This window comes from Penaeus vannamei, chromosome 36 (genome assembly GCF_042767895.1).
Source record: "Penaeus vannamei isolate JL-2024 chromosome 36, ASM4276789v1, whole genome shotgun sequence".
NCBI classification, from domain to species: Eukaryota; Metazoa; Arthropoda; class Malacostraca; order Decapoda; family Penaeidae; genus Penaeus; species Penaeus vannamei.
In genome coordinates, this window is record NC_091584.1 from 28,519,952 (window position 1) to 28,532,451 (window position 12,500).

The 12,500-nt window shown below is 42.2% G+C and overlaps 1 protein-coding gene across 1 annotated transcript in view; it reads left to right on the plus strand.

Annotated features, from left to right (window-relative positions):
• The window catches only part of LOC138859464 (uncharacterized), a 19,273-nt gene extending 7,113 nt beyond the window's left edge, over positions 1–12,160 (plus strand). Inside the window, exon 2 of the mRNA XM_070114823.1 lies at positions 2,735–12,160. Coding sequence (XP_069970924.1) covers positions 2,735–3,215 — 481 coding nt within the window. The 3' untranslated portion in view covers positions 3,216–12,160. The remainder of the gene's footprint in view (positions 1–2,734) is intronic.
• Positions 12,161–12,500: the final 340 nt, after the last annotated feature.

Genomic DNA, 12,500 nt, shown 5'->3' on the forward strand with positions numbered 1-12,500 from the left:
CCATTCTTCCCTTCCTTCCTCCACTTCCTTTCCTCCGTTAATCCACTTCCCATTCTTCCCTTCCTCTTCCTCCCTTCCTCCACTTTCTTTCCTCCCTCCCTCCCTCCCTCCACCTCCCTTCCTCCTCCCCCATCGCCATAGACAACAACGCACCGGACGAAAAACATCAACATCTGAACAATATCATTTGCGCTTTCTGTCTCCCTCGGCCGCCTGGGCCTCGTGGGTCGTCGTGGAATAACGCCGACGCGGAAAAGGGCTTGTTAGTGTGTGTGTGTGGGGGGGAGGAGAAGGGAGGAGGAGGGGGAGGGGGAAGGGGGGGAGGAAGACTGGAGGGGGAGGGGAGGAGGGAGGAGGGGGTAGAGGAGGGAGGGGGAGGAGGAGGGAAGGGGGGGGAGGAGGAGAGGAGGGAGGGGGAAGGGGAGGGGGAGGAGGAGCAGGAGGTAGAGGAGGTGGAGAGGAGGGGGAGGGAGGAGGAGGGAGGAAGAAGAAGAAGAAGACGTAGTAGAAGCAGAAGAATGAAGGAGTGTGGCGAGAAAGAAGAAGGCTACAGGGGAAGATAAGGGGGGAAGGAGAGGGAGGAGGAGGGGGGAAAGAAGGAAAGGGGGAGGAGGGTGGGAAAGAGAAGGGAGGGAGGATAAGGAGAGGCAGAGGGAGGGAGGGGGGAAGGGAACGTGTGGCAGAGGGAGAGAAAATGAACAGAGAGAGAGGGGGAGGGAGAGGATGCAACATGATAGAGAGAGAAATTGTGAACAAGAGATAGTAAGAAAGGGAGAGAATACTTATGTGTGTGAGAGAGAAAGAGAGGGTTGGAGAAAAAAGGAGAAAGAGGGGGAGAGGGAGAAGGAGACGAAAAGGACCAACGCCTCTCCCCCTTCCTCCCTCTCCCTCTCCCTCTCCCTCCCTCCCTCTCTCTCTCCCTCTCTCTCTCCCTCCCTCCCTGTCTCCCTCTCTTTCTCTCTTCCTCTCTTCCTCTCCCTCCCCATACCGTTGTTGTCAGCCGCGCAGGCCAGGTGTCAGGGCCCCTGGACGCGTCCGCCCGGGGCTCGGCGCTCCCTAAGTAGCCAAGGAAGGTCAGCTGGAGAGCCTTAAAGGGGCAGGGTCGGCGGGCGGACGCAGCCTCCGGTGGGTCGTGTGGGTGGGTTGTTGGGGTGGGTTGTTTGGGCTTTTTTTCTGGGGGGGGTGGGTTTGGGTGAGTTATTTAGGTGTTTAGGTGGGTTATTTAAGTGGGGGTTGTTAAGGTGGGTTATTTAAGTAGGTGTTGTTAAGGTGGGTTGTATTGGGTGTTTTTTCTGGGTGGGTTTGGGTGAGTTATTCAAGTGTTTAGGTGGGTTATTTAAGCGGGGATTGTTAAGGTGGGTTGTTTAATGGAGAATCGCGGTTGGGTCGGGTGCAGGGGGAGGACAAACAGATGTGTTGTTATTAATCCAGAGATTAAGGGTCGTAATAAATGTTGTGGACTTGAATATGCAAACTGGATTTTTGGAAGTTGGTTGAGGTTTGCGCTGGCTTATTGCCATCGAGATTTTGTAATTTTTGGTTTATTTCGAAGTGCTTGTCGTACGTATGCTACCCGTTGGTGGTTAATTTCTCGTAAATTATTTTTCGCATTGGAGGCTATGTAGGGATTTGTCTTTTTTCTCTTTCTTTCTTATCTATTTATCTATCTCTCTCTCTCCCATTGTCTCTCCTTCTCCTATCTCTCTCTCTCTCTCACTATCTCTCATCCTCCTTTCCCACTCTCTCTTCCTTCCCCTCCCCTTCCCCCTCTCCTCTTCTCTCTTCCTTCCCCCCCTCTCTCCCCCTCCACCTCTCTCTCCCCCTCCACCTCTCTCCCCTCCCCCCTCTCCTCCTCTCTCCCTCCCCCTCTCCTCCTCTCTCCCACCCCCCTCTCCTCCTCTCTCCCTCCCCCCTCTCCTCCTCTCTCCCTCCCTCCTTCCCCTCCTCTCTCCCTCCCTCCTTCCCCTCTCCTCCTCTCCGTTGCATCCCATCATGTGTGAAAACAATAACATTGAAAATTGACTATTCATGCGTTGCTTATTTTCTTTTATTTGATTTTAAGGAACATTGTTATTTCGGTGCAGTGGATACTGTTGGTGTTGGACGGTGTTTTTTTATGGCTGCAATATTTTCATTGCATATGGATTTCAGGGCTGTTGTTGCTGTTGTTGTTATTGTTGTTGTTATTGAAATGCTGTTTGGGGAGAAGTTGGTGGATTTTATTAACTTCTATTGAATTGTCACTCTTGCATGTGTGTTTTATATGCAGATACGATTTCGTCCATGGAAAGTGTTACTGTATAAATGAATATTTGATTTATCTAATTTTTGTTTGATGATTACAGATTTAGAAATGCATGGTATTATCTGGTTGGTAACTTGTGTTTCCTATATCTTTAGAGATTATATGAGATTTTAAAATTTGATCTTTTTTCCTTTTTTTTGTGGGAAGCCACATAGTAGTTGATATGATATACTTTCAAGTAATGACAGTTTGAATCATAATGTATAGTCATTTTCATGTATTGATAATTATGGTAATGATAGTGATATTTGCTTGGCAAGGCACTCTCGCGCGACGGGGCTCTGCCGGAGATTCCCTCAAAGCACAAACGGGGTTTTTACCGCTTTGTGCTCTGCGGGTTCTTCTGGAGGGTTGAGGTGACGAGAGTGCCTTTCCTGACCTGTGACTGACCTGACCTTTCTGCCACCCTAACCGCCGCCCTCGTTGCAGCAGCGACAGCGGCCGCGACAACCCGTTCCGGCCGGACGGCGACATCTCCCGCGAGGCCGACGAGATCGTGCAGCTGATCAAGTCGGGGCGGCCGCTGCAGCAGCCGCCGGAGGACGCGCTGGACGGCACGGCGCCCCTGGAGGCGTCGTCGCCCGCCCACGAGAAGGAGGTCGCCGCCGAGCCGCTCCTGCCGCGCCCCGACGCCCACCGCCAGCCGCAGGCGCTGCACGCCACGCCCGCCAACGCCGCCCGCACCCACTCGCCCACCGCCGACGGCGCCTCCAAGGGCGGCGCGACGTCCCCCTCGGCGGGCGCGGCCTCGCCCTCCAAGGCGGGCGCCAACGGCTCGGCGGCGCCCGAGGCCTCCATGCCGGGCACCGTGGAGGTCACGCACGCCACCGTCACGCCCACCGACCCCGCCCACGTGGAGCACGTCGTCATCAGGAAGAAGAGCAAGTGCAACTGCTGCGTCATACAGTAGGGCGCGTCGCCGCGGCGCGTGCGGGCGTGCAGGCGCGCGGGCGGGCGACGGATGGTGCTGTCGGAGGAGGAGGAGGAGGAGAAGGAGATGAAGGAGGAGGAGGAGAGCCTGCGGGGCGTGTAGGACCTGCAGGAGAGGCGGGGCTTTGGCGGGCGTGCGGCGAGGGACCTCTCGTGGGGTAGGATGGGGGGGGGCGAAGGAGGAGCAGGAGGAGGAGACGAGAGCGAAGGAGAGAGGAGAAGGAGTAAGAGGAGACGGAGCGAAAGGAGGAGGAGACTCGAAGAGACGAGAGAAAGGGGAGAAGGAGGAGGAGACTGAAGAAACGAGAGAGAAAGGAGAAGGAGGAGGAGGAGGAGACAGAAGAAACGAGAGAGAAGGAGAAGAAGGAGGAGGAGGAGGAGGACAGATGAGAGGAGGAGGAGGCCGAAGGACGGGCGCGGAGGGCGGAGCAAGAGGGTCGCCGACGAGGGTCTTTGGGGCAAGAGCGAGGTGTTGCTTCTAATACCATGTGCTTCTTTTTCTCTCTTTCTTTTTTATTTGGATTTTTTTTTCATATATATATACATATATATTGTCATCATGCTGGGTGCACAATCCACCAAGTCTTTTTTTATTTAGAAAAAAAGAAAGGATTAAAAAATAAAGTGTTTCCAAAGACTTATGAAAGTATATTTTATGTATCTTTAAACAAATATCTATATAAAAATAAAATGGACAAAAAAACTACAAAAATACACAAAAAATGTATTTGACATGAAACTCTTCTTTTTAGAATAATCTTTCTCTCTCTGTCTCTCTCTCTCTCTCCTCTTTTTTTAAATAGAATTGAAAAGTGAAGGAAAGGAGGAAGAGATGATTATAGAAGAGAAAAGGTGAAGGAGAATGCGAAAGAAGAAGAAAATTTGGGCAAAAATAAAATGAAATAATACTGAAAAAGGTTTTTACACCCCTCCTTCTCTCCCTCTCCCTTCCCTCCTTCCCTCTCCCTTCCCTCCTTGCCTCCTTCCCTCTCTTTTCCCTCTCCATCTCCCATCCCTCCATCTCCCTCTCCATCTCCCATCCCTCCATCTCCCTCTCCATCTCCCATTCTCCCTTCTCCCCTTCTCCCTCTCCCTCTCCTCCTTCCCTCCCATTCCATAAAAGGAAACACAAACACACTTGTCTTCAATTCACGTGACGTCATAATCCTCTGAAATGACATCAGAGGAGCGGTGACGTCATCCTGAAAGCAGAGGTTGTGGTAGGTTGGCTGTAGGGAAGAGGGGGGGGAGGAGGGGCTAGGGGGGAAGGAAGGAGAAGAGGGATGAGGGGGGAGGGGGAGAAGGGGGAGTAGTGGGTAGGTAGAGAGTTAATTAAACGAGGAAGGGGGAAAAAAGGAAGATGGGTGGGGGGGGGAGGGTGTTCCTTCCATCTTCTGGTTGTGACGCTTTTGCCGTTTTAAAAGAAAGTTTTTTTTTCTTAATGAGGGTGGGAGGAAACAGCAAGAAAGGGGGAGGAGGAGGAGGAGGAGGAGGAGAAAGGTGGGTAAAGATGGGGGAGAAGGAGGAAGAAGTAGGAGGGGAAATGGAGTAAGGGAGTAGGAGGAGGAAGAAGAGGAAGACGAATAGGAAGAGGAGGAAAATGAGCTAAATAGAAATAGGAGAAGGAGGAATAGGAAGAGGAGGAGGAGGAAAAGACAGAATACTCAAATCACTCCTAACCAACTCGCGGAGACAGACAGACAGACAGACAGACACACACGCATCCCCCCCCCCTCACCACTGCAACTCAAGTCGGTGCTAGCAAAGGGCAGATGACCCCCCCCCCCCATGAATACACCCTCCCCCCTCCCCCCTCATGCCATGCCCACCCCCCTGCCCATAAGTCGCTTCCTCCTCCTCACCCTCATTCTTACCTCTTCAAGATAAGGAAAAAGAAAATGGAGAAGAATTGAGAGATGGAGAGAAACGAGGATAAATCTCTATAGATTTATCAGTGAGACAAATAGATATTTTTATTATCATTGTTATGATTTTTTTTTTCTTGATCTTTGTGATGTCTATTATTTTAAGTCACGTTATTATTGTAATTACACTCATCACCAGCACCATCATCATCATCACCATTATTATGATTATTGTTATCATTATTATTGTTATTATCATTATTATTATCATTATTATTATTACTATTATTATTATTATTATTATTATTATTACTACTATTATCAATTACAGTTCTTACTATCTAATTTCTTCAAGGCATAGGAACAAATATTGTTATTATTGTTATTATTATTATTATTATTATTATTATTATTATTATTATTATTATTATTATTATTATTATTATTATTTACAGTTCTTACTATCTAATTTCTTCAAGGCATATACAAATAACCTTCTGTCTGACGCCCTTCACAAACACCTTTACTCATTAACTCATCAGAGAGATATTACTCATTAACTTCTCGTCATGGGAAGGAAGAGGCTGTGTGATTGGGAAAGAAAATTAAGAAAGAGACAGACAGAGAGAGAGAGAGAGAGAGAGAAATATTTTTTTCTATTTGTGAATTGAATATTAAGGAAATCCAATTGTTGATTATCATTTTGTTATTATTATCATTATGTTATTATTATTATGATTATTACTTGTTACTATCATCAGTGTTATTATTATCATTATTGATTATTATTATTATATTATTATTACTATTACATTATTATTGTCATTATTTTTATTAATGCTATAATCATCAATATTATTGTTTGTTTTCACCTTCATTTCTCACTATCATCATCATCATCTTCATTTTCATTATTTTATTTTTTTTTATGAAGTAGATAGAAAATAGAAAGTGAAAGAGAGAGAGACAGAAAGATAAAGAAAGAGGAAAAGATAATTAAAGAAGAGAAATGGAGAGGAAAAGAAAGAGAGAGAGAGAGAGAGAGAAGAAAAGGAAGAAATAGATAACACAGTTTTGTGCTTTTAAGATGTCTTAAAAAAATAATAACACAAAAAGTGAAAAAAAATGTGCTTGCAGACAGTGGACGTGGAATAATGACTGTGCTTTTAAGAGCCACAGTTTGCTTGTAGTTAAAGAACAGTTTGAATCTATGTTTTATTATCATTATTATTTTTATTAGGCTTTCCTCTTTTCATCTGATTTTAATTTCTATATGTTCCAGTGTATTATTTTTTAACGTGGATTCTTTGAGAGGATGTTTGTTCATCCTGTTTTTTTAAGGTTTCTTTTGTTATTATTATTATTATTATTGTGTCTATTTTTTAGTCAGACGATGGAAAGCTTGTTGTGTACATGATCTCTGCCGAGGACGGTTTCCATCTTTGTTTTGTTAATTAGGAAGAAAGAGCTACTTTCTCACACACACACGTGCAGGTAGACTTACAAGGACACGTGATTGCACATAGATGAACATACATGTATATGTGATTAAATGCGAATGCACGCGCACACACACACACACACACACACACACAGACACACAGACACAGACACACACACAGACACACACACACACACAGACACAGACACACACACACACACAGACACACACACACACACACACACACACACACACACACACACACACACACACACACACACACACACACACACACACACACACACACACACACACACACACACACACACACATACATATGTATGTATTTATATGAAATATACTCTACATACATATAGGCGTGTGTATATGTCACAAACACACCCATCTGTCTTTGAGAGTGACAGTGTACGGAACATTCTCTTGTCAGTCCAAGGCTCTCAGAGGTTGTGTCATCCTGTCATAATCTAGGACGTGACTTTAGCCATGTTATACAGTCTGTGTTCGACGAGATGTCCACTCCGCCAGGCGTCGCGAGGCATGCAGCCCGGCGGCGTTTCCTGTGGCTCTTGGCTCCCGTTCTCCTTCCTTTGAGAAAGAGAAAACGGGTTTTTGCCCTGTTTTCTTTCTTTTTTTTTGCTTGATTTTATTTTTTATTGATTTTTTTTTCAAATTTCAATTCTTATTAAGGATATCTCGTCTTCCTTCCCAATTTTTTTGGTTGTTATTCAATAAAGATTTATATATATATACCCATATATTTTTTTCGTCTGTAAAACAATTTTCTTTTCTTTTTTGTCTTCTATTTGTTAGTTTCTTTGCTCTATAGAACCTAACGTTTAACAAACCACTAAAGTGTTTCTAAATATATGATTATTTTATCCAGAGAACATATCCCTAATCATCTTGAATAACACTTTTACTAAAACTACAAAATAAGAAAAAAAAACATCAGATCAGAAAAAGAAAACAAAAAATAAACAAGTAAATAAACTGATAATAATGAAAAAAAAACAGACATTGAACAGAGTAGTCAAGTGAAATTCATTTTAACACTAATGATATGTATAATTTTCTCTGTTAACAGTTGTAGTGGAGCTGTTGGTATGGAAATTGGAGAGAAATCCTAATAAACTTGGGAGTTGCGCTAAGTTAATTCCTGAGGAAAATCTCTGTTATTTAAGATTTGATGGAGTCTGTTTGGATTTTAATATTTCCCTTTATCGTTATTATTTTCTGCTTCTATTCGCTGTTTATTATCATTATTATTATTGTCATTATTATTAATAGTTATTATTACTTCTATTATTTTTTTTATTATTATTATCATAGCATTCTTATTATTACTATTGTTATTCCTTTTTCATTCATTTGTTGGTTTCAATCGAAAGGGAGAAAGAGAGAAAGAGATGAAACAAAGAGAAATACATGTATGAAAGAAGTTAGCTTTTGTCTTCTTTTATTTTTCTAATCTAATTGAGATATTTATTTTCTTCTCTTCATTGATTTATAACTATCATTATTATTGTTATTGTTTTTCTTCTTCTTCCTAGAATAGCACTAAAATAAAAGATTTTCAAATTTTAGAATATAGATATATACACATATATTTTTGTCTACGATCAATGTAGCTTAATTTGTTGTGGTTGTATTTTTTTTCATTCATTCACTTCACAAGCATTTGAAAAAAGGAAAAAGAAATCTGTGCAAGGGTTGTGCAGTTTGTAGTCTACAAAATTCATGTGTAAATTTACATGAATCCATCATTGTATAAAGCATAACAAGACAGACAAAGAAAAACACTTTCTTTATAGAAAGGAGAAAAAAAAAAGAATCATTCATTGATTATACATATATATATATATTTTCCTCTTAATCCCAAATTTCTTATTGATGAGAAAGTGAGAGAGAGAAAAAAAGTAAAAAGAAGAAAAAAAATCAAAATCAATTCATTTCTCATTGTTATAAATACTTCCTTTTTTTGTAAAAATCTCTGAAAAGATTTTTTTATCTTTAACCTACTGCCTTGTTAGAGGGACTCAAGTTGCATGTCACTTTGTAAATGCAGATTTAGTATTAACATTTAACACTTCTGTAGATACAGCCTAAGTCCTGGGGGGGGAGGGGGGAGGGGGGAGGAGAGAGGGAGAGAGAGAGAGAGAAAGAAAGGAGGAAGAAAAAGGGAGCTAAGGAGGTATGTTGAGATAGTGAAGGAGGGAGAGAGAGAAAGAGAGGATGGAAGGAGGAAGAGAAAGGAAGGTGTGGAGAGATAAGGAAGGAGAGGAAGAGAAGAGTGAAGGAGAAAGAGAAGAGGAGGTCTGGAGAAATTGTGAACGACAGAGAGACAGAGAGAAGAAAGAATAGAATAGAAATGAAGGAATAAGAAAAAGAAAGAAAGAGAGGGGTCAAGGAGATAGGGAAAAAGAGATGGAGTGAATAAGATGCTGTGAGAAAGAGAAAAGGAAGAAAAAAAGAGTTGGGAATAAAGAGAAAGAGATAAGGAGAGATAGCAGTAAAGAGAGAAAGAGAAAAAGAGGAGAAATGAAAAAGGAAGAGAGAGAGAGAGAAAGAGAGAGGAGGAGGGATGAAGAGAGAGAGAAAGAAAGAGGAGGAGGGATGAAGAGAGAGAGAGAGAGAGAGAAAGGAAAAAAGAAGAGAATAATTGGAAGCCTTTCTTGTTCCTTCACAAAACCTTTTCATTAATCTCTTTAATTTCTTTCGAGGTGACAAGAGAAATAGGAAGAGGGATAGAAGTAGGGAACAGAGGTGGAAGCGAAGAGAAGGAGAAGGAGGGGGTGGGGGGGAAAGAGAATGGGAGAGATGAAGTAAAAGATGATAAGAGGAATAAGTGATAATCCAATTGGAAATGGTGAAGGAGAAAGGCAAAGGTGATAAAGCGGGGAAAGATAAATAAAAGAAAATAAGAGAGGAGCGGCGCCAAAGAGGATAATCAAAGGAGAACCCAAGAGTAGAGTTCAAATGGCCGCCCCCCTTCCCCCTAAGCCCGAGGACCCCCCCCCCCGCGTCTCTCAAAGGATCTCGAGTTCTCTCGCCTTCGCCGCCGGCGCAGCGGACCTGGTGTCCTCCTCCTCCTCCTTCGCCTTCTCCTTTATCGTCTCCTATATTCTCTTCCTCGCTATTCTCCTGTACCGTCTTCTCTTCTCCCTCCTCCTGTATCGTCTTCTCTTCTCCCTCCTCCTTCTTCGTCTCCATCTCCTATTTTATCGTCTCCTTTTGTTCCTCTTCGTTCTCCTTCTCATCTTTCCTCTCTTCCTCCTCCTTATTCGTTTTCGACTTCCTCCTCTTCCCCCTGCTTCTCCTGCAGATTTATCTTCCTCCTCTTCATCAGCCTCCTCCTCCCCCCCCTCCCCCCAATCTTCCCACAGACTTACAGTTCGTCGGAATTTCTTTCCCGAAAACCCCTTCCGTCTGCCTCTCTTTCAAGCGTTTCGAAAAGCAAAAGCAGAACCGAATAACTGCCAGTCATCAAAACAAACAAACAAACAAACAGAGTCAAATGTGTGGATTTTCTTCTTCTATTTGATGACGTCATCTCTTTTATGCCACGTTATTATACTCAGAGAAAAAGGAATATTAAAAGATATCCATAGATGAGAGAGAGAGAGAAAAGGAACTAATAGACACATCACTTAAGAGAAAAAAACACATAAAATGTAGATTTAAAGATCAGAAAAGAGTGATCATAAAAAAAGTAAAAATACAGGTTTATTCGCAGTTCTTTAAACTACTTGTGGCTTTGTCGTAATTCTCTCGCAAAAAAAAAAAGATATTCATAGTTGAAGCAGATTTCGAACTTGTACATATGGATGTTCCAGCACCACGCCTTAGCGCCCGGCGGGTTGGGAAGGGTTTAGCCCCGCCCTCTCTCTTCGATTTTTTTTTTTTTTTTTTAATTCCTTGAGGATGTTTTAACCCCGGCCTCTCTCAATTTCTATCCTTTTCTTCTTCCTTGAGAATAGTTTAACCCCGGCCTCTCTCAATTTCTATCCTTTTCTTCTTCCTTGAGAATAGTTTATTATTTTAACCCCGGCCTCTCTCAATTTCTATCCTTTTCTTCTTCCTTGAGAATAGTTTAACCCCGGCCTCTCTCAATTTCTATCATTTTCTTCTTTGAGAAAAGTTTAATAGTTTAACCCCGGCCTCTGTTGATATTTATTTTCTTCTTTGAGAATGCTTTAACCCAAGCCTCTCTCAATTTTTTTATCATTTTCTTTTCTGTAGAGTGTTTTAACCCTGGTCTCTCCGAATTTTTCATTATTTTTAAAAATGCTTTGGTCTATATCATATTATTTCTCTGTTGGAGTTATTTTATTGTCATTACTGACACTATTATTATCACAATGATTGGTAATACTAATAGTATTTTAAATCTTAATTATTATTATTATTATTATCTTTATCATTCATTTTTACTATACTCATTATCATTATTATTTTTATTATTATTATTATCATTTATCTTTCAAAGGTATGCCTTAATGTCGAGAAAATCTATGTATCAATTAAAAACAAAAAAGATGAAGAAGAAAAATATTTTTTTTTCCAGTTTTCGTTCTTTCATTCTTTATTTATTTTATTTTTATTATTCATTTATTTATTTCAATTTTCCTTTTCCCCTCTTTTTCTGAGTCTGGAACCTCCCTATGCACACCAACACATCCTGTTTAGAAGCTTTTTCAGTAGGTTATACTCTATTGAAGTATATATGAATAAATATGAATATATATATTTTTTCTCTTCCTGGCCTGTTCGCTTGTACGTCGCTGCTGAGCTGAGTGGCTGCTTTCGAAAGGTGAATGTGGAATAGAAAATGTCTGATAAAGGAAGGAATGAGTAGAAATAAGTGGATATAGTTGGCGTTTTAGAATGATTAGAACAGAAAATGTGATGATCATGGTTCGACCGAGAGGAAAGAGAGAGAGAGAAAAAAAAGGAGGGAAGAGGAGAAACAGGAAGACTGGATGAAAAGGGAGGAAAGGAGGAAGAAGGAAAAGGAAGAGAAGAATAATGGCGTCTTTCTTCTTCGGCGCAAAAGGAAAATCGACCTTCGAGGGAAGATCAAGGTTTCAGGGAATTGTTATTTTTGTTTTTGTTTTTGTTTTTAGGCTCGTCTTCCCCGGGCCTTGCGTGGACAAATCAGTGAGAAAGACGAATAAGAAAGGAAATAACGATAATAACTGAGAGATCAAGTAGAAGAACGAGAGAACGAATAAAGATGAATAAGAAAAGAAATTGTATTAACTGAGAGATGAACTAAAAGGACAAAAGAGAGCGAAAAAGATAAATAATAAAGGATTATAACTGAGAGATGAAATAGTAAACGTGATTTCAAGGAACGCGAGTGTTTACCTACAAGAAAACGCGATGTTAAGATGAAAGAGAAAGGTGGAGAGAGGAGAGAAGAGTGATGGAAATAGAGAAAGAGAATAAAAAGGAACAAACAACCAAACAAGCTGACCCTGAATAAAGAAAGGGGAGGCAGCTCGCGCTTCCGCATCTCGAACGCCGGGAGTTTAGGTTCCGAAGGCTCTTTCCTCAATAAAGAAAGCAATTAAAGAGAAAGGGATAGAGAGAAAAAAAGGATCTTTCCTCGAATAAGTAAGCAATCAGAGAGAGAGAAAGAGAGAGAGAGAAAGAGAGAGAGAGAGAAAGAGAGAGAGAGAGAGAGAGAGATCGTTCAAAAGGTGGACGCCTGTTTCAGAGACAAAGTCGATGCCTGTGTGAGACGGCTCCCCAGCCTCTGCGTGTGTCTGCCCGGGATCGCGGCTTCAGCTTCGGGAGAAATCATTGCGAGGCTCCAGTAGCCCTGCCTGTATATAGCGAGAAGGGCCATTCGTAGCCGAGTAGCCTTAGCGTGACGAAAACGAGGAGAGGAAGGAGCGAAGTGAGGCCGAGAGGGACGTGAGGCCGAAAGGGACGC